This window comes from Huiozyma naganishii, chromosome 6, assembly GCF_000348985.1.
Source record: "Huiozyma naganishii CBS 8797 chromosome 6, complete genome".
Lineage (NCBI taxonomy): Eukaryota > Fungi > Ascomycota > Saccharomycetes > Saccharomycetales > Saccharomycetaceae > Huiozyma > Huiozyma naganishii.
The window spans coordinates 270,635-290,076 of NC_035927.1; the positions used below are offsets into that span (position 1 = coordinate 270,635).

At 49.0% G+C, this 19,442-nt stretch overlaps 12 protein-coding genes across 12 annotated transcripts; 5 read left to right on the plus strand and 7 right to left on the minus strand.

Annotated features, from left to right (window-relative positions):
- Positions 1-296: 296 nt before the first annotated feature.
- Positions 297-1,970, plus strand: KNAG0F01490 (casein kinase I homolog; the record flags this gene model as incomplete). Its single annotated transcript, XM_022608582.1, has 1 exon — positions 297-1,970. One exon carries the CDS (start codon positions 297-299, stop codon positions 1,968-1,970), a length of 1,674 nt encoding a protein of 557 aa, XP_022465063.1.
- A 144-nt stretch (positions 1,971-2,114) lies between these two features.
- CUZ1 (Cuz1p) lies at positions 2,115-2,909 on the minus strand (the record flags this gene model as incomplete). The annotated part of the gene is made up of 1 exon (XM_022608583.1): positions 2,115-2,909. The coding sequence occupies one exon, from the start codon at positions 2,907-2,909 to the stop codon at positions 2,115-2,117; it is 795 nt and encodes a 264-aa protein (XP_022465064.1).
- Positions 2,910-3,197: 288 nt separating this feature from the next.
- NSG2 (Nsg2p) lies at positions 3,198-4,046 on the plus strand (the record flags this gene model as incomplete). Its single annotated transcript, XM_022608584.1, has 1 exon — positions 3,198-4,046. One exon carries the CDS (start codon positions 3,198-3,200, stop codon positions 4,044-4,046), a length of 849 nt encoding a protein of 282 aa, XP_022465065.1.
- An 18-nt stretch (positions 4,047-4,064) lies between these two features.
- Positions 4,065-4,625, minus strand: KNAG0F01520 (uncharacterized protein; the record flags this gene model as incomplete). The annotated part of the gene is made up of 1 exon (XM_022608585.1): positions 4,065-4,625. One exon carries the CDS (start codon positions 4,623-4,625, stop codon positions 4,065-4,067), a length of 561 nt encoding a protein of 186 aa, XP_022465066.1.
- Positions 4,626-4,751: 126 nt separating this feature from the next.
- ASI2 (Asi2p) lies at positions 4,752-5,723 on the plus strand (the record flags this gene model as incomplete). Its single annotated transcript, XM_022608587.1, has 1 exon — positions 4,752-5,723. One exon carries the CDS (start codon positions 4,752-4,754, stop codon positions 5,721-5,723), a length of 972 nt encoding a protein of 323 aa, XP_022465067.1.
- A 672-nt stretch (positions 5,724-6,395) lies between these two features.
- KNAG0F01540 (uncharacterized protein) lies at positions 6,396-8,159 on the plus strand (the record flags this gene model as incomplete). The annotated part of the gene is made up of 1 exon (XM_022608588.1): positions 6,396-8,159. One exon carries the CDS (start codon positions 6,396-6,398, stop codon positions 8,157-8,159), a length of 1,764 nt encoding a protein of 587 aa, XP_022465068.1.
- Positions 8,160-8,534: 375 nt separating this feature from the next.
- On the minus strand, positions 8,535-8,645 carry MFA2 (mating pheromone a; the record flags this gene model as incomplete). Its single annotated transcript, XM_022608589.1, has 1 exon — positions 8,535-8,645. The coding sequence occupies one exon, from the start codon at positions 8,643-8,645 to the stop codon at positions 8,535-8,537; it is 111 nt and encodes a 36-aa protein (XP_022465069.1).
- Positions 8,646-9,047: 402 nt separating this feature from the next.
- On the minus strand, positions 9,048-9,377 carry KNAG0F01560 (uncharacterized protein; the record flags this gene model as incomplete). The annotated part of the gene is made up of 1 exon (XM_022608590.1): positions 9,048-9,377. One exon carries the CDS (start codon positions 9,375-9,377, stop codon positions 9,048-9,050), a length of 330 nt encoding a protein of 109 aa, XP_022465070.1.
- A 423-nt stretch (positions 9,378-9,800) lies between these two features.
- On the plus strand, positions 9,801-11,588 carry KNAG0F01570 (uncharacterized protein; the record flags this gene model as incomplete). Its single annotated transcript, XM_022608591.1, has 1 exon — positions 9,801-11,588. The coding sequence occupies one exon, from the start codon at positions 9,801-9,803 to the stop codon at positions 11,586-11,588; it is 1,788 nt and encodes a 595-aa protein (XP_022465071.1).
- A 649-nt stretch (positions 11,589-12,237) lies between these two features.
- On the minus strand, positions 12,238-13,377 carry KNAG0F01580 (uncharacterized protein; the record flags this gene model as incomplete). The annotated part of the gene is made up of 1 exon (XM_022608592.1): positions 12,238-13,377. One exon carries the CDS (start codon positions 13,375-13,377, stop codon positions 12,238-12,240), a length of 1,140 nt encoding a protein of 379 aa, XP_022465072.1.
- A 927-nt stretch (positions 13,378-14,304) lies between these two features.
- Positions 14,305-17,493, minus strand: KNAG0F01590 (uncharacterized protein; the record flags this gene model as incomplete). Its single annotated transcript, XM_022608593.1, has 1 exon — positions 14,305-17,493. One exon carries the CDS (start codon positions 17,491-17,493, stop codon positions 14,305-14,307), a length of 3,189 nt encoding a protein of 1,062 aa, XP_022465073.1.
- A 539-nt stretch (positions 17,494-18,032) lies between these two features.
- KNAG0F01600 (uncharacterized protein) lies at positions 18,033-18,419 on the minus strand (the record flags this gene model as incomplete). Its single annotated transcript, XM_022608594.1, has 1 exon — positions 18,033-18,419. The coding sequence occupies one exon, from the start codon at positions 18,417-18,419 to the stop codon at positions 18,033-18,035; it is 387 nt and encodes a 128-aa protein (XP_022465074.1).
- Positions 18,420-19,442: the final 1,023 nt, after the last annotated feature.

Here is a 19,442-nt window from a genome sequence, read left to right on the forward strand (position 1 = left end):
TTTCACGTGACACTAAAATTGTTGGTGTTTGGGTGTTTTAAACGAGGTGTTACCCGTTTTTTCTGTTTTTTTTCGTTTTTGCGATTCTTTTTTGTTTTCAAGATTTCGGTGTTTCGAAGTTGTTCGCTGTTCGATTAGGAGAGAAAGAGAGAGTCACAGAGATCGGTATCGTTTGCGTTAGTTGGTCAATTGGTCGATTGGTTGAGACGCCTGCGTATTTGGGTTCACTTTTTGTGTGAAGAGTTGGTTCTTTTTTTTACTCTTTTTTTGTTCTTTTTAGGTGCCGATTTTCTGCCATGGCATCTCCAATTCCACACCATTTGTCTCTAACACCCAACAACTCGTCGCACTTCCAAAATATTAGCAACGCCAAAATCATCAACGGGAACCTTGCGATGACGAACAACACCACTTTGGTTAACCAGGTGGCGTCACCACCGCCATCGAACCAGTCGGCGCAGAACTCGCAACAACAGAGGGATGACTCGACGATTGTCGGGTTACACTACAAGATCGGGAAGAAGATCGGGGAGGGGTCGTTTGGTGTGCTGTTCGAAGGTGTGAACATGATCAACGATACCCCTGTCGCCATCAAGTTTGAGCCACGGAAGACGGAGGCACCTCAGTTGAAGGACGAGTACAGGGCGTACAAAATACTCAGTGGGACTCCCGGGATTCCACAGGCGTACTATTTTGGTCAAGAGGGGCTGCACAATATCCTCGTGATTGACCTGCTGGGGCCCTCCCTGGAGGACCTGTTCGACTGGTGCGGGAGACGGTTCTCCGTGAAAACCGTCGTGCAGTGCGCGGTGCAAATGATCACTCTTTTGGAGGATCTCCACTCGAGAGACCTTATCTACAGGGATATCAAGCCGGATAACTTCCTTGTTGGGAGACAGGGCCACCCGGAGGCTAACAACATCCACCTGATTGATTTCGGTATGGCGAAACAGTACAGGGACCCAAAGACGAAACAGCACATCCCGTACAGAGAAAAGAAGTCACTGAGCGGTACTGCACGGTACATGTCCATAAATACACATTTGGGCAGGGAGCAATCTAGAAGAGACGATATGGAGGCCCTCGGCCACGTCTTCTTCTACTTCCTACGCGGGTCTCTCCCCTGGCAGGGGCTCAAGGCTCCCAACAACAAGCAAAAGTACGAAAAGATTGGTGAGAAGAAACGTATAACTAATGTATACGACTTGGCTCAGGGGTTGCCCATCCAATTCGGCCGCTATTTGGAGATCGTCAGAAACCTTTCCTTCGAAGAGACACCAGACTACGAGGGGTATCGCCGCTTGCTCCTGTCCGTCCTGGACGACTTAAACCTCTCCGCAGACGGTGAATACGATTGGATGAAACTGAACGGGGGGAGAGGGTACGACCTCACCATAAACAAGAAGCCAAACCTGCACGGTTACGGTCATCCAACCCCACCAAACGAAAAGGCAAGGAGACACAGGTCTAAGCATCACCAGCCAGCTGCACTTGCTCTTGCAGCAGCAGCACAGGCCACCAACGCGGGGCAGATGGCCGCAGGTGCTGTCGCTGCTGCGGCTAATGCGGCAGTGCCATCCTCTAGAGCGGGTGCTGGAGCTGCAGCAGGAGCACCGGGCACGGGCACGGCAACGGACGAGAACAGGCTGGACCCAACGTCGTACGAGGCCTACCAGCAGCAAACACAACAGAAGTACGCTCAACAGCAGCAACAGATGCAACAGCAACAGCAGCAAAAGAATGGGAGGGCCGGTGCCGGATTACAGCAGGACAGGAATAACAAACTGCCATACGGTATACAAAACCAACCAAACGCAAAGAACATTGGCAATACTAATATTAATAACAGTAACAACATCAACGACATGGGGGACAACGGAAATGCCATCAACCGCAATAATCATGCCACCCAGACACAATCGAGTGCCTCCTCGAGAGGAGGTTTCTTCAGTAAATTGGCATGCTGCTAGCGATCTCGATGTTATAATACACTTAATTCTTACACAAACAACTGTATACTCTAATTATCGTTTTGTTTCACATTCCAAAGCCCTCTATACTATGTATGGACTTGTTGGAATCCTATCACGATGATTTATATATCAAGCTGTCCGTCATTGCTGCAGTTTACCGCGGATCAGGTACAGCGAGTCCAGATCGTGAATGGTGTTCTGAACCCTTTCTCCAGTGTTCAATTCCACCAGCTGGTCGTCCCGCCCGTTGTTCATGTATATGAACAGCTTCTCCGCTTCAGCGGTGCCCATCTTGTTGTTCGTATTTGACACGTTCAACTCCTGCGCAATGTAGTCCAGTGCACGGCCGATGGGCCACATCCTGTTCACAAACAGGGGCACTCCCTCAGCGTCCCGCTCAGAAACCGCATGGCAAATGACGTACACCCTGTTGTCCTGCGGGATCTTTGAGTCCCCACGACACCGTTTCTTCAACTGTGCCAGCTGCACCACCCTATTGGGCGGCCGTCGAGGTGAGAATGACGATGACGATGACGATGACGAGGACTGGCGCTGTTTAGTTCGCTGGAAGAACTTCAACAGCTTGCTCATCGCGGTGGTACCCATCGTAGATTTGACCGTGCGAGGTTGCTGTGGTGGTGATTTCCCGGATCCAGTGCCATCAGACTTCACCCTGATATACCCCTTCTCAGGGAGCAAAGCCTGGAAGTACCGCTCCCCATGGCTTGTTGGTTGGGTCTGTCCGGAATTGGCAGGATCCTTCTTGCCCTCATTGTTGCCCAGAAGACTTGCACAATGGTGTGCGCTTTTCGTCCGATGCAACTCACAGTAGTCCCCGCCACAGGCACCACAGTGGAAGGGCAAGAAATCGAGCTGTCTACAGAACGCGCAGTGGGTCCCCACATCGAGCATCCCTACCTCCGGCTTCAAACTCATGGTCTGGATGGTACACTAACGTAAAATTATTGACTACGAACTTGTCCGTCTGCACAACGAACACTCACCAAACACAGAAAGGGTTTCTACAGCCCACAGGTCCAAACCCCAAACGACCGCTTCAGCATTAGAAGATCCACACTTACAAGTGACAATGAGTGTACTTCTATATATATATAAGTACATATATTTGAACAAAATTCAAGGTGCTGACACATCAGCAATGTCCAAGAACAGGTGACATCGCCACTGAACTGCGCTCCGTTTTGCCACTGCGATTTGTTCAACATGGGATCACACAGGGAAAGAAAACAACCACAACAGGGGGGTCCCTCCAGGGATCCTCTCGGTTCTGTGTCGTCGTCGCTTGCGAATTTGACAAGGCCCGAACTGTACTCGATATATGATTCCGGGGTTGTGCTGGAGTCCGAGGGCATACAGGACGTGAACGAGGCGAAGTACCGCTCAGCTACGGCGGGGGTGGGCCCGCAGACGCTGCGTCCAAGGGGCAAGATCGACGCCACAACGCTTGTCGTGCTCGCACTCTCGGGGATAGTGTATCACGAGCTCGCCAGGATGATGCATGACAACCACAAGCTGCACGAGGACATCATATCACGCCCGCTGCTTGTTGGGGTGCACTTTCTGGACTGGGCTGTCGGCGGGTCGCTTGGCATCAGCATCCCCACTTGGGTCGGCTATGCGCTCGAGGGAGTGCTCTTTGGACTCAGCGTGCCCGTCTTGGACCGGTATCTCCCCGAATCGCGGATCACTGGTACTGGTGGTTCCGGGACGTCACCGCGGGGGGACTCTCTATTCAGTGTATTGCGCACTGTGAACTCGATGCTCGGTATCACTTTCGGGATTCGCAAGATCAAATGGGCGTCCTCGATGCAAGCCTCTGTCGCGTGGCTTTCGTTGAACTTCATGCTCTGGTTGTTGCTGGATAGCACGGTACCGTTGCTTCTGCATAGCGCGACACTGGGCTGCCTCGTCTCTGCGCTGTCGTCACAGGGTGCGGGTCCCGCTGTTCATCTCCCAGAAGTGCTGTACCTGTTCGATTTCTACTTCTTGGGGTTCCTCGTGTTCGGTAAGTTGGGAAGGTACTTGACGTACCGTCACGGGTACACGCACTAGGGCCAGTGGATACCTCTATCAGATGGAGAGGTATGTATATAGGTTATATCTCGTTTCGTAATGGAAGAATGCCGTGTATACGGCTACTACTACAGCTACGATAAACGGGACCGTGTAGTGAAGCAGCTGTTTCGGTATGCAATCGAGGTACAGTTCGTCTATGGAGATGTTTAGTTGAACGATGTGGTCCTGCGAGGGCAGTTCTCGCGGATAGCAGTGCAACGGGGTTGTGAACTTCAAATAGAGTAAGGATTGTTCTTTTGAGACCGCGTATTGGAAGTCATCGATCGAGATCGGGTCCATCGCGGTCCAGCAAATCTTCAAAAACAGGCGGCTCTGTGCCCAATTCGTGTACCGCATAGCGACCAGTTGTTTGCCAGAGACGTCTGACACGTCTATTGTGGCACCAGGGGCCGTGATGTGGTGTACTGTGCTGTTGGACGCATCTCCAAGAATCAGCAGCTCTGCATCTCCACCGTTCAGATCCAGTTGCCAAGTCTCCGTGTTACCGCGAACCAGACACGCACAGAAAAGCAGTGCTAAAAGCAACCTTTGTATAAACATCTGCGATGAGCACATTGGTGTATATTTGGTTGTGCTGTTGGTGCATCGTTAGTTTAATCCGTTACTAAATTATTTTGATCGTGAGGGGAAGTCGCTTACTCAACAGGGTGCACACTGCCCAGAAAGGTTGTGGACGTGGTGATGACGAGGGGAGAACGGTCTGCAAGGAATATGGTTCCACGAGACGATAATGCGCTGTTCCGGCGGTTTATACGGGAGATGGACAAGAGGAGCGGTCATCACGCTGAGAGTGGCGGTGGTTCACCCGCGATCACGTTAGGTGATGGGAGCGGCGACGATGACGACGCTACCTCGCTGGATGGCGGGGATACTACTGATGGAGCGCTCCGTGAGATGTTGGACAACCTTGAGCAAGGTATTAATACTGCGATCGAGGAGCGCAACGGCACCGGTGATGACCGGACCGGTGACCGGCTGGTGCACACGTTCACGCCTCATGCAGGCATGGGGATCCGCCGTCCCGGAGACACCAACACCCAGACGTACGGACAGTTGCTTATGCGAAACCTGCTGATGTTAGACTACATGATCCTTGTCATGTTGTTCCCCTTCTCCCTATACAACGTTTTGAGAAGCGGGTTCAACATGGTCACTTTCAACTGCAACGGTGCGGGTGACGACGCGGACTTTATCGTTAACCTGATCGTCTACATACGTTACTGCGAGGCGATCACCGAAGACGGCGAATCCTTAGTCGGGTACCAGACGGCAAAGGCACTCACTGCCGGTGGTACGAACTTGAACGGCGGGCTAAGCCTACTGATCAAATTCCACAACGTGATCAACTACTACGGGATGGTCGCACTGCGTGGCGTAGTACGAGCCCTGCCTCGGGCCGTGGTCAAACGAGCCGCGACAGCAGCTGCGACCACAACTGTACCTGCTGTACTGAGACGCACGGCGGTCACGTTTTACAACGGAACGGTGAAAACTACCGCTGCGGCACTGTACCTGCTCTACGGCGTGTTGGGCACCGCATACTTGTACGGTTCGATGCTCTTCTTCGCGCTCTGCCTCACCATCACGGTCACAAGAAGGTACAAGACCGTCGCACGGGTCCTCGCCAACGAGACGCGCCCACGCATAGACTAGGCCACTGCAGAGACAGCAATGAAGCCGGCAGCGAGTGGTCGAGAACTGCTGGAGTTTTTCCGGGAATCAGGGGAGGGGCGCCGGCGGGGCTCGTTGACGTAATAAGTGATGTTCCGGAACAACTGCGAGGAGCGAAGGCGTTCCAGGCCCTGCCCCGCCGCGCCGCCCACACACCGCACTGCCTGTGCTTTTCGGGGTACTGTGGTCCACCCCCCCTCCTGTGCACGGCACTCCCCCACTCTTTCCCAGCTTTTCGCGTGGGGGCGGGCGGGGAGGGGCGTGGCGCAGCGGTCTGTGCGCGCGTTTGTGGGGGGCGGACAATAGAATCTCTGCGTGTTCCATAACAGGCAAAAACTGAAGAAGCAGAAGCATACGGAATAGAAGAACGTTTGGGGCTGTAGAGGGTCGCTGGGACTGGGGCTATCACACCATTATCTTGAGGGAGTACAGCCCTGTTGGTTAGCGCGTTCTAGGTTTTGACATTAGTATCCCCCCACTTTACCTTTCCCCGCTGTCTTCCCCACAGTGTGTCTGCCCGTTGTACATACAGACGTTTATACATATATATATATATATTTTGCAGTATAGCTGGATCTTCACGCGGTGGGGGTGTCTCGTGTTTGAAGTTTTAGATTCTGGATCTGGCGCACCGCGTAAAGTTCAATATACAGCATGGGGAGAGACTTATCGGTCAGCATGGTTACCACTGAGTGTGACGTTCTTTCCCCGCGGGGTAGAGGCGCCAGTGTGAACAGTGTGCAGTCTGGTATATCGTCCATCTTGTTCGACAGTAATGAGACGGACCGGTCCTGGGATTTGGGAGGGGTTGATACGAACGATACCACGGTCACCTCGCTAGAAGGTGACGATGACGAGGATGGCCAGGGGAAGGGACGGTTTCTGAGGCAGGACTACTGTGGGAAGTTCCAGTTCCTGCAGTTTGTCGACCCATTCCCCGTGCATCCGCCAAAGTATGGTGAGGTCAACCCGGGGAGGCGGGTCCGCTTCCCCGTGTTTGAAGGTGCGGCCTCCCTGGCGGGGAACCAGCCGCCAGAGTACACACCGGCAGTGCGGCAATGGGCTGTTGTATCGCTTAGAGTGGAGTTTGAGAGTCCAGCGATGCCCTGTGTCGCGTTCCAGAATAAGATATGGCGGAATTTTATCATGGAGATCAATTCCACACAGTTGAATTTGTACCATATTGACCCAAAACTGACAGAATTCATAGATGGGTACAGCCCGGGGCTTGCCCCAAACAACGTGTTCAGTCCGAGAAGACAGGCACATAGCTTGCTACCGCACGAGTACGTGCTGTTGCGGGAGAAGATTGAGCAGGGCCTAGACACGTACCTTGACAGTGCATTTCTGTACAGATCCTTCTCGTTGCAATTCGCGAAAGTTGGGTTGCCCCTGGACTTCCAATGGAGGGAACACCTCGACCACGTGAATGACGGCCGGCTCGTCGAGTTGAGTGACGTCCCAGATGAGAAGACGATGATCAAAATGTTGCGCCAAGAAGATTTCAAACACTTGCGTATGAGAGTCGAGGGTCAGCAATTTTTGGTAAAATTCGAGGACGTCGATACAATGCTCGCTTGGAACGTGTTCTTGGACATGGGGATTAACGTGTCCCTGGATTTAGAGATTAGAGAGTTCCCATTGTACAGGATTGTCCCAAGGAGAAGCGGTAGGAGAGCTCGCAGGGATAGGTCATCGGTGCGCAGAACCAAGAATAAACCACATAGTCACACTCAAACTGTGACGGTAGTGGACGAGTGCGACCAAAATAAAGTCGTCTCCAAATTGAAACAGTTCTTTCTCGGCTCAGCGCCTGTGCCAACCCATCGCAGAGGTTTTGTGCCACAACCTCCAGAGACAAGATCAGATGGGACAACTCCATCCAAGAGTTCGAGGAGTCTGTCCTCCTCAGCAGCATCCCAACATGAACGTAACAACGAAGAAGAAGAAGAAGATGATGATGATGATGATGATGATGATGATGATACTCGGAACGATGAAGACGAAGAAATGGAGATGGAGAACGAAGACAATGATGACGAACCGTTTGGGTCCGACGTTAGCGCGAACTTTGATGTCAAGGGGAAATGGGACCCCTTGAAGACCACGTTGACTAGAGAAAGGTACCTGATCCACAGTCTTCGCTGCATCAAGCCCTTCTACCAGCGCAAGAGTTGGAACGACCGCGTTGTGGTTAGGGAGGCCCCCGCTCCAGACTACCAAACGAACAACTTGCCAATATTCTACGACAGCAACACAGAAACATACGCCGTTGACAGTTTGATGATGCCTAAAAGCAAAAAAGTTAGTTACAACGTGCAGAACCATTACGTCGAGACGTTTCTCTTAGAAAAGACAACAAAGATGACTCCATGCTACGACCTTCTCGTGAAGAGTTGGGATGGATCTATCTGTTAACAAGCACCCGCGTGTGATATTTTATTTTGCTCGTTTGAAAACAACTTCTCTGTGCACATTTCGCAATCACAATACTGTTACGGTATGTACTTTTATGAAACCTATAACCCTGATGTAAATTATAATGATCTTATTATGCATATATATATGTTAGCTTCCTTTAGCAGGCGATGTAGAAACGAAGCATGTATCAAAGCTCGAGGTCTGGTTTGGAATAATAGAAATGATTAAAATATATATCAGTACCACCGGTATAAACCATATATATAATGAATAGAAAAGAAGAATAAAAAGGAATCGCAAAAGAGAAAGGTAGAATAAAAGAAGGTTGGCGTCCCAACACATCTATTGCCCAACAAATAGTTTTGAAATTGCTTAAGCAATAACACAGCCAGTGGTAATCCATGGCAATCTCCAGTTGTCCTTGTTTTCACCGGACTTGGACTTTTCAGCGGCGGAAGTGGAAACAGTGTTGATTGGTTGCATTATTGTTGTTATAGTTGTTGTAATTGTGTTCTGTAGTGGATGGTTTCCTTTTTCCTATCCATAAGATATAATTGAGAGATGATGATTCCAAAAAATAAATTGAATTAGCATCCCTTATATATCACAAAATGCAAAGGAACTTGCTCACTCATAACAAACGCCGTCTTACCTTGCAATAAGCAGAAAGCAGAAAGAAACCAGTCCGTCAACACTTCGATCTTGTTTCAGTAAAATCGTGTAAATGTCCTAATCGGGTAATTACACGATTTTGTGGGCTATAACTCGAAACCTCGAGTTGAAGGGCAATTCTCGGCAGGAGTGTACGTATCGGGCCAAATTAACATTTGGGGTTATAATCAGTGTGTTTTTATCTGAAACGGGCATGCTGTCTTAGTTGTAAGGTTAGAGAAAGAAGGGGATAGTGATTAGGACACACAATACGACAAACGATACAAGCCTAGTCACATCAACCGGGTTGGCATCCAAAGTGTCGGACTCTGGCACCCCAATTGCTGGCCGGTTTTGTCCGTGTGTCATTGTAGCGTGTGTATTGCCGAATGGGGATGAGACTGTGTGCCACAGTCGACTAACGAACCCGCTTCCGCTGGGTGGAACTGAAAGCATATTCCTCCACAAAACTGCAACGAGGGCAAAAAAGAGCGCATATCGTATCAAGCGTTTCAAAAGCACTCTGTTGTCCTCATTCGGAGTAGCAACTACCTTGTCTGCCATCTGCCCAGTTGTGGTTCCTTGTTTCTTCAGCGAGATATCTGCTACTTGTTAACAAAGTAGAAATTGAACAAGAAGAAGAAATAAAAAATGGAATCTACGAAAAACTCAGAAAGATGAAAATATCAAGACTAAGATACTTGTTGTGCAAAACGGCTTAGATTCCATAATCATGTAAGAAAATATTCAAGTATGGTAATAGTAGTAGTCAGATTGCACTCGTCTTTAGTTAATATTCGCAATAAACCATCGCAAAGACGTCACAAAATCTGTTAGTGCAGTTTTTTCCACTCTTTTTTTCTGCTCACTTTTTTTTGTTCAAGAAATGGTATTATTCAGCAGACGTTATTCGTTTCTGTATGGCTGGAGTTGGTGTAATAGACCAGACATCGTGCCTCTGCCTCGCCGATATTTGTGTTTATTATCATGAGCACCCAAAAAAAATCATTGAAGGAAATTCTGGATTCAGAGTATGTGGTTGATAGCGACGAGAATAATGCCGAGGATCATGATATGGACGCTGGAAACGACGACAGCGACGAAGAGCAGAAGGACATAGACCCCTCGCTTTGCATTGAGTGTCAAGATATGAAAACGGAGATCATCTGTAACGACTGTGACGAGCAGTTTTGTGTTGTCTGCTTTGAGATGATCCACAGAGGTGGGAAGAGGAAATTTCACGAGTATGTCAAATTGACCAAAGACGGCGATGATGCGGCCAACACAGAAACCGGGAATGGAACCACCAAAGTATCCGACCCACAAGAAATGGACAGTGATAAGAGCGAATCGATAGAGTCTGTGGCGAGCTCTTCTTCGAACTCGATAGACGCGAAGCTTCTTAATATTTTGAAGCAAAACTCTAAATTCATTCCCGTTAGACTAACATACGAGGAAAGGCATATGATGAGGTTATTAGAGGCTGCATTGCAAGTATCAGAGTACACTGACAGGGTTGATATTTTATCGAACAAATCAAAGGCGAAGAGAATAGTTGAGCAATTGAAGGAAATATGTTCCGTTTTGACTGGGTTGGTCATTGCCTCAGATTTAAAAGTCGGGAAGAAACTGTTAGAAATGAAAAACTTCTCGGATAACGCTAACTGGTTCCAAGATATTTTTGAAATTGGCAGGCGCTACAAGATTATGAACCCAGAAAGAATGAGAGATACGTACGGTAAGCTGTGTTACATGGTGATGGACTCCCGATTGCCCCAGATTGAAGAACACATGGAGTTTCATCTTTTCAAACCTATCAAAACAGTCCATTCTTTCTTGACGTCGAACCCTCAAGATAAGGGCAAAGCTCTCGATCTGTTTGACGATAACCTAACATTGTACGCTACATCACATATTTCTCCAGTCGGCAAATCAAGAAGTCAGGTCCAAAGACTAATCAGACAAAAGGAAAATGCGATCGAGGCAGTTGCCTCCAAGTACAGCAGTAAGTTTTTTTCAAAGGACAGTATTCGACAGGTGTTGTATTCTGTTGGAGACTATAACGCTTATATCAATATGAACAGAAAACCGATCATGAGAATGTTGGAAAGATTGGAGGTGTTCCGCAAGCCTGATATTGCCGAGAGATATTCGATCGGTATACAGTACGGTAGAAACGGTGCACGTTTGAGTCATGACCACAAAAGACAATGGAATTACGTACAACAATCTCTAACGTTGTGGTCCATTATCCAAAGAGAGATGATCAAGCTGTGGTACATGGCAGACTTAGACTTATTTGATGGTAATAATTACAGACTTGCGTCAACAGGGCATGGTTTGAACCGTCTGCAATCCTGTCCCGCAATCTACAAAGAGATGCATAAAATTATATCTGAATGTCGGTCCAAAACAGAAGCCTGGGTTGGATCCTCCGTGGTACATCTAGGTGATGATGCTGTCCCCAACGCCTTATTTTTCCTGGACAAATACACGCAAGTACCTGCCATTTTGATTCCTTTTGACCAAACACTACTGAAAATTAATGACCTGGTGAAGAATGATGTGTATCTTCTTGATTACATCACAAAGGAATATGGGTCTGTAGAGGACTTGAAGTTGACGATTTTACAGGATGCTTTTGCTCATATGTTTGACGGATCAGGAGCTGACAATTTCTACATGAGCGGATCGTGTATTGATGGTAGACTAACGTCTGCTTGGAACCACTGCAATGAAATTGCAAAGAAAAATACTATAACATTTTCCTTCTAACTTCATTCAATGGGTTTAATGGCTCTGAAGGGTTCTAAGATTGGATTCTTCACAATTTACACGAATATGCCAACTGCAAATAATACTTTACGTTATGCTGCTACATATTTCAGCATACTAATACCGCATATATAATACGAGGCATATTGGGTTGATGTCTATCTGACACCATAATAGTCTCTTGTAGTCAGAACTTCTCAGTAAACAAGTGCATTGGATGGTGAACCGGGGGCTGGATTTAATGAGAAGTGGTCGTTAAGGCCTCAGAAACCAAAAATACTTGAAGTATTCTCAGTATCCCCGTGTCAACGGGCAGAACGTCAGCTCAAATTCAATAACTCATATCCTGATATGTTTTCTGCCTTTATCTCAGTACAACAAAATGGAATCCGTACACCCTTTTCGGACTTTCGAAAGAATTAACTGCGATGGCATTTCAGGTTTTATATGTCGTATAAAAGGCGAAGATTTATGTATTTCTACTACGTACTTCATATCAGGGAGAAACTTCTGGCGGCGGGCAGGCACTGTTTGCTGGAAGACCCTTCCGAGTCAAGATATAAACTGTTTTACCCCCTATATCCCACAATCTAGCAAAATATACCATATCATTCATACTTTTATTCTGTACCTTATCATCAAGCGTCTATTATGCTTCTTCCTTTTGCGCTTGCTGCAACGCATTTTGGAGATCAGCAATTAAATCGTCAACATTTTCGCAACCAACAGAGATCCTGAGCAAAGTTTGATCCAGCTCAGGCTCGCTCAGCACCCTCCACTCGATCAGCGACTCAATTCCACCCAACGAAGTAGCGTGTTGGAAGATTTTCAGTTTCTCTGGGAAATGTTTCGCTTGGTCGATAGTCTGTAACTTGAAGGAAAAAAGTGGAGTGTAACCTCCGCTCATTTGTGCCGCGACAAAGGGTTCATCTTGTAATGACGAGTGGTAGATCTCTCCAAGCACCTTGTCAAACGTTTCCTTGTTGTCTACCAGATATTGGACAATTTTGGTCGCGTTCTCGGACTGCTTCAACACTCTCATCTCCATGGTTCTCAGAGACCGTAACAGGAGGAAACTCTCCAAGTTGCCAGGAATGGTACCCAAGTAAATTCTGTCTCCCTTCAACTGGATACTCACATCCTTATCCTTGGTAACTAGGATACCAGCCAGCAAGTCGGAATGGCCCCCAAAATACTTGGTAGCAGAGTGCATGATAATATCTGGTCCAAAGTCCCAAGTGTTCTGCAATGGTGGTGGAGCAAGTGTAGAATCAACCATTAGCAAAGCGCCCTTAGCATGTGCTCTGTCTGCTAATGCCTGGATATCACTGGATATACCGTATGGGTTGAGCGGCGACTCCAAATGAACAATATCTCCCACCTGAGCGTACTTCTCTATATTATCAAATGTATGCTGCTGCATACCATAGTTACGGGTCATGATATCAGCAATCGCATGCATACCATCGTAACTCTCCTCAATGAACAGCCTCTTGGGATTGTAGTGGACAAGCGCAGCGTAGAAAGCCGAGCAGCCACTGTTGTAGACAACAGCGTGGCCGTTCAGGATAGATGACAGAACACTTTCAAGACGTGTGCAGTTGGGGTGGGCCGTCCTGGAGTAAACGGGCACAGAGTCCATCTCCTCGAGGCATTCTTTCTCATCGCATATTTTCAAGTTGTCGTTATCGTAACGATACGTAACTGAGACGTTGATGGGTGGTGCCACATCAGGAACCCGATTGTTTTGGTCGTCCGCGTGAATCGCTGAAGTTGCAAAATGAGTCATATTTTGTATGAGAATAAAGTTTATTATCCTTGATACTAGATAGCAGTTTTTTTTTCTGGTGTGAGATCCGATAGTGGAAAGAATGTTAAAGAAGAAATGAACTTACATTGAGAAGGGAAGAAGTGAGAAACATTGCAGGACAGTTACTCCTTATATAATAATTTTCTTTTTGTAGCCAATGTGCAATTGGGACTAAAGTTATGCATCCATTTGTTTCTCTTGTTTCCGTCCTTTTCCGGTATAATTTTGCGATCCTAGAATTGGCACACTTTTTTACTTTTCGAAGTTGAGGAACAAGAGAAAAAATATATTTTGTTTAATGTACTGATGTGCCACCATACAATTACACCAAAAACACAGTCACAGCTTTTAATGGCCCATTGACACTCCAAGAGCCATGGGAAGGGTGCAAATACATTCCAGGATGTAGTAGCTTTAATTTGCGCCGTTTTAAGACTAAGAAGGGATATTCGGTGGAGCAGTGTCACGTTACAAACAGTTTTTTAAGGTTTTTTCTTGCGCTGACGTTCAGTAACGCCAGTCTATAGTACTGTGAGAGGAATTACCGCATTTCTACACTTACGAGACGTAACGAACAAATCTTTGTATACAATACCAGGGCAGATCTTACTCTACAGTGGGGTACGTAAACTAAATATCGTGGTAGGTCAATCATCGAGCAGTCCATGAAGGTCACGCACGAAGCAAAAAACAACAACGTTCCCTGCCTGAAAAATGTTCAAGCAACCAAAGCTGTTTATTTGTTTAACATAATTTTTTGTCTCAATACTCGTTAACAACTAAGTCATACGTATATCCTCTGACATAGCGCCAAACAGAGCGTATAATATAAAATATAAAATTCGACTATATAAGTTTAAAACACATCAGAAAAAATCATCCATAACAGTCATTATTGCAACGAAACTAGTGAGCAACCAAGTCGTGCAAACTTTCCGTGTTGGAAAGTGCGCGGCGACGGTTCTCCTTCAAGTCGATATTCTCAACGCCTTGTTCCGCGGCGTCCACATCTGTCTGGGAGATGACACTCCCAACGCTGCTCCGTGGGGTGTTGCCAGTGCGGACACCATTCTTGTGGTGCGTTTTCTCCTCTTCGGACAAATCCAAGACGTGGGCAGTGAAGTTAACCAGGGACTTGGCACTCTTTCTTCTCGCCCACCTTTCGGACTTGTGGTCAGTCCTGCCCGTGGCTTCCTGCGCTTGTTCAGCGATGGCTTCTGCCGCAGAAACGGAAGATCTTGGGGTACGTGGCAATCTCACGCAGGATAGACCGACATCACTGATCCACTTGGAGATCAGTGCGGTCCACCCACATTGATGCGTTGCCCCCAAACCTCTACCGGTGTCACCTTCGAAGTACTCGAAGAAAGTGATGTAGTCCTTGAAGTGAGGGTCCGTGGACAGGAACTTGGAGTGGTCGCCGCTATAGATGGCACGTTCTCCGTTTTCGTCACGGACGAACAAGTGGATCATACGGGAGGCGATCTCTTCCGCAACTTCCGCCAGGTTTAAGTACTCGCCGGACCCAACGGGGCATTCGACCTTGAATTCGGAACCGTAGTACAGGTAGAATCTTTGCAACGCTTCCACGATCAAGAAAGTGGTTGGGAACCAGATTGGACCTCTCCAGTTGGAGTTACCACCGAACATCCCGGAATCGGATTCACCGGGCAAGTACTGCACTTTGTAAGTTTGACCACCAACGTTCATTTCGAATGGGTGTTTTTCGTGGTACTTGGACATGGATCTAATACCGTAATCGGACAAGAACTCGGTCTCGTCCAACAATCTCCTCAAAATTGCCTCCAATCTGTCCTTGGTGACCAAAGCCATCAGCAGTCTTTCGCCGACACCCTTTTTCGACATCGATGCGACGTTTCTTTCGAAGATGTCTGGACGGTTGTTGACGAACCAGTCGACTCTCTTCTTGAATCTTGGGAACTGGCTCAAGATACTTGGTTCCAAAGTCATCGAGGCGTACAGTGGGATCAACCCAACTAGCGATCTGATTGGTAGCTGCGTCTTGTTGTCGGCGCTCCATGAGATGGCGTCGTAGTAGAACTTGTCCGTGTCGTTCCACAAACTTTGCTTCATGACTTTCTTGATGAGTTCACCGGAGTCTGAGAACTCGTGCGAGTAGTCGAAGGACATGGAGTCACTGATCAATAGGAAATGTTCGAAGAACTTCGAGGCGATGGACTCGTAGACTCTGTTTTCCTTGGCCAATTCCAAGGCGATGTTCAGCATCTGCAGACAGAAGAACGCCATCCAACCAGTGGAGTCAGCCTGTTCCAAAGTACCACCTGTGGGTAAAGGTTCTGATCTGTTGAAGATACCGATGTTGTCGAGACCCAAGAACCCACCTTCGAAGACGTTTCTACCGTCTCTGTCCTTCCGGTTGACCCACCAGGTGAAGTTCAGCAGCAGCTTTTGGAAGACACTCTCCAAGAAGACACGGTCCTCACGGTGGTACAAGTTTCTTTCGATCTTGAAGACACGATACACGGCCCAAGCGTGGACCGGTGGGTTGACGTCCTCGAAGTTCCACTCGTACGCTGGGATCTGCCCGTTAGGGTGCATGTACCACTCTCTTGTCAACAGATCCAACTGGCCCTTGGCAAAATGCGGGTCGATCATGGACAAGGGGATACAGTGGAATGCACTGTCCCAGGAGGCAAAGAATGGGTACTCCCACTTGTCTGGCATCGACAAGATATCTTCGATGTACAGATGCTTCCATTTCTTGTTTCTCCCATTGGCTCTGTCTGGAGGTGGGCGTGGCTTAACCTTTGGATCACCGTTGTACCAGTTGTCGTACACGAAGTTGTAGAACTGCTTGGTCCATAGCATACCTGCGAATGCCTGTCTCTGGATGTTTCTCATCTCGTCGCTGATGGGCAATGGGGTAATTCTCCAGTAGAAGTCATCGGCCTCCTCCTCACGTTGGTCGAAGATGGTGTCGAACTGGTCCTCGTCGATGACGGCAAGGTCCTCCGCGGGGAAGATCCTGCCCTCCTTGTCATCGGTGTACTTGTACCTGACGGTGACGTACTCCCCCGGTGGGATATTTTTGAAGTGGTACACGGCACATGCCTTTGTACCTCTGTTCTCCGGGTTCACTGCGTCCTCGTTCCCGTGGACTAAGTACTCCTCGAATGCGTCCTTAGTGAACTTTGAAGGGTTCTCCTTCGAGTTGTACAACTTCACCAAGTTGGACTCGTTATCCGTGAACAGCAATTTCGCCTCAACGTCCTCTGCATCCGCGTCACCGTCACCTCCAAACCCGCCTGGAGAAGGTTGGAACACGATCTGTGACTTCCCGTACTTCTTGTGCGTAACGTTGATCAAATTCGCAGCGTCGTTGTCTCTCACCAAGGAGGGTCTCTCCTTGGACTCTGTACCGTCCCAAGCCCAGGTGTTTCTGAAGAAGATCTGTGGCGCAATGTACAGTTCCCCGGCTTCTGTCTTGGACCTGTTGTGCACGGTAATTCTGAAATTCAAGTCATGTTCATCGTCTGCGTCCTTCGCCATCTCGAAGAAAACGTCGAAATAGGGAGTATCCCCCGTTTCCTCCTCCTTGAACAGACCATCGACGTCGTAAATCTCGTACTCCATGTCTTGGTACCCTCTCTTCCCGTTCTCCTCGACCAATTGCTCGTAAGGGAACGCCTTCTTGAACGGGTACTTGTACAGCGCCTTCATGTACGAGTGGGTTGGAGTGTTATCCAAGTAGTAGTACAGCTCCTTGACGTCCTCCCCGTGGTTCCCCTGCGGGCCAGTCAGCCCAAACAGCCTCTCCTTCAATCTCGAGTCCTTCCCGTTCCACAACGCCAGCGACATACATATGTACTGCCTGTTGTCCGAGACCCCGAACAGCCCGTCCTCCCCCCACCGGAACACCCTGCTGTTTGCGTGCTCGAAGGGGAAATTCGCCCACGCGTCACCGTTGTACGAGTAGTCCTCTCTGACGGTGGCCCACGCCCTCTCAGAAAGGTATGGCCCCCATTTGTACCAGTACTTCTTGCGTTGTCTGTTCTCCGTGAGTCTTTGCTCCTCGACGGTCGAATCCGCGAACTCTTCCCTCAATTGTTCCATCGCGTGGTGGATTTAGCCAACGTAGAGGGGAGACCAGTCGAAAACCCAAGATTACATAACATGTTAACAAGAACCCCCGACTCCTTTAAATAGTACACGCCCGAGCAGCCAGGGGAGGGGGGAGGGCAGGACAGGGGGGGGCACCAACTTCAACTACAACCGCTACTACCACTGCACAGAGATGAAAGAAAGGAGAACTTCGAGAGGGTAAGCCTGCGCGGGTTCCTCTATCTCCCCTATTCCACCTCTTCTCGTTACAGGAAGCCGCTGCACAGAAAACCCCGCGGTATTCGCCTCGAGCGAACTCCGCGGTGAATACCGCGGCGAATACTGAGGCGAAAAAGGGGTTGGTGGTCCCCTTCCGCGGCGGTGGCGGTGGCAAAGATGCAGATGTCATTGTGTTACTTCCCGTGCTACATACTAGAGGGTGCTATGTACTGTGGGAGAGCGGGCGGTGGGGGGGGGGGGGGCGTCACGTGGGGTATGCACGCCATGCAGTGGGGGTGTTGTGGGTGTGCTCTCTCTCTCTTCTTCTCTGTTTAAAATGAGGACAGCCACACTTTGTAGTTTGTCTGTGCGGCGTTAGCGTAGTTGTCGTATATACAGGTGGACGGACTGTCCCAGAACGGCTGTGTGTTGCGTGTGGTAGCGGGAGTGCTCGACAAAGCGTACTGGTCTATCATGTAGTCGTCATCTATCGTCTCGGCAGGGTGTTGGTCTGCCCTGCAAGACGAAAGCAATGGGGATCTCAACATGTCCGGTATATTAATGTCCTCATTTTCACTGTCCGTTATATCACCACTCGGTACGTCTAGCTCTTTGTTGTGGATATCTTGTAGTAGGCGCTGCTGTAGTGAGAACGCAAACACGTCATCCTCACTTACAGAAACCCTACGTGGAATTTGTACCGAACTTACAGTGGCCATTGCGTGTGCGTGTGCGTGTGCGTGTGCGTGTGCGTGTGCGTGTGCGTGTGCTTGGTTGGGGGGTAAAATAAAATAACAATAAAATCAGATCTGGCAAAAAGACCGAACCCAAGTAGACACACCCACATATATATATATATAGATAGATAGATAGATAAGATACACTGTATGCACACACATGGCAAGATAGCCTATGCAACAGCAGTCAAGTCACACACACCTCTTGATGACACATAAAGAAACATACACACTTCCACACTCCACCCCTCTCTATCTCCGCAAGCGGCAGCTGCAACAGCTCCAAACAGCAGAGAGGGACCCGCGGGCCGGCATTCTCCCCCTCCCACGCCCCCCCCCCCCACCACCCTCTCAACAAGCCAGCCCGGAGAAAAGAACAGAAGGGAAAGTCAAAGAGAGGGGGGCGTGGCGTGGGGCGGTCACACACACGCAGACAGACGCACAGAAAACACCGCATCCGTTTTTTTTTCCCGCGGACATCGCCGGTGTGTGCCATGTGTTGCTGACTGCTCCCGCGACCCCCCTTTCCCTCTCTCCTCCGCGGCCTGCGCGGCTTCTCTGCGACCCTCACGCTGCCTTGTCCGCTGCTTTTCGCGTGGCGGTGACCGAATAACCTCTGGAATGTTCTCTGCAGCGCGAGTGCGGGCACCGCGGGACAACAACCCCGCGGGTTGCCGGAGTTTCAGGCCCACGGTGCCCACGGTGCCCGCGGTGCCCGCGGAGGGTGCATGTGCCTGAGAGGGCGTGCCCACGTGTTGCTGAGCGCAAGAGAGTACGAGATTGACAAGCTACAGAGCGGTACGGAGTATGTTTGTGAAGGCATCTAACTGTTAACTATACTTGCAAAATAATTGCATAGCAAAAGAGGAGACGCGTTCCACACATGGGCCGGAAGAGGAGTGTTTCGTCCTTTGCCGTCCACATCATGGGTACTATTCTAAGACTAACCGCGAGCACAACAGCTAATGGCAGCTAATGTACCATGCCGTACTGGCCCCCCCCCAC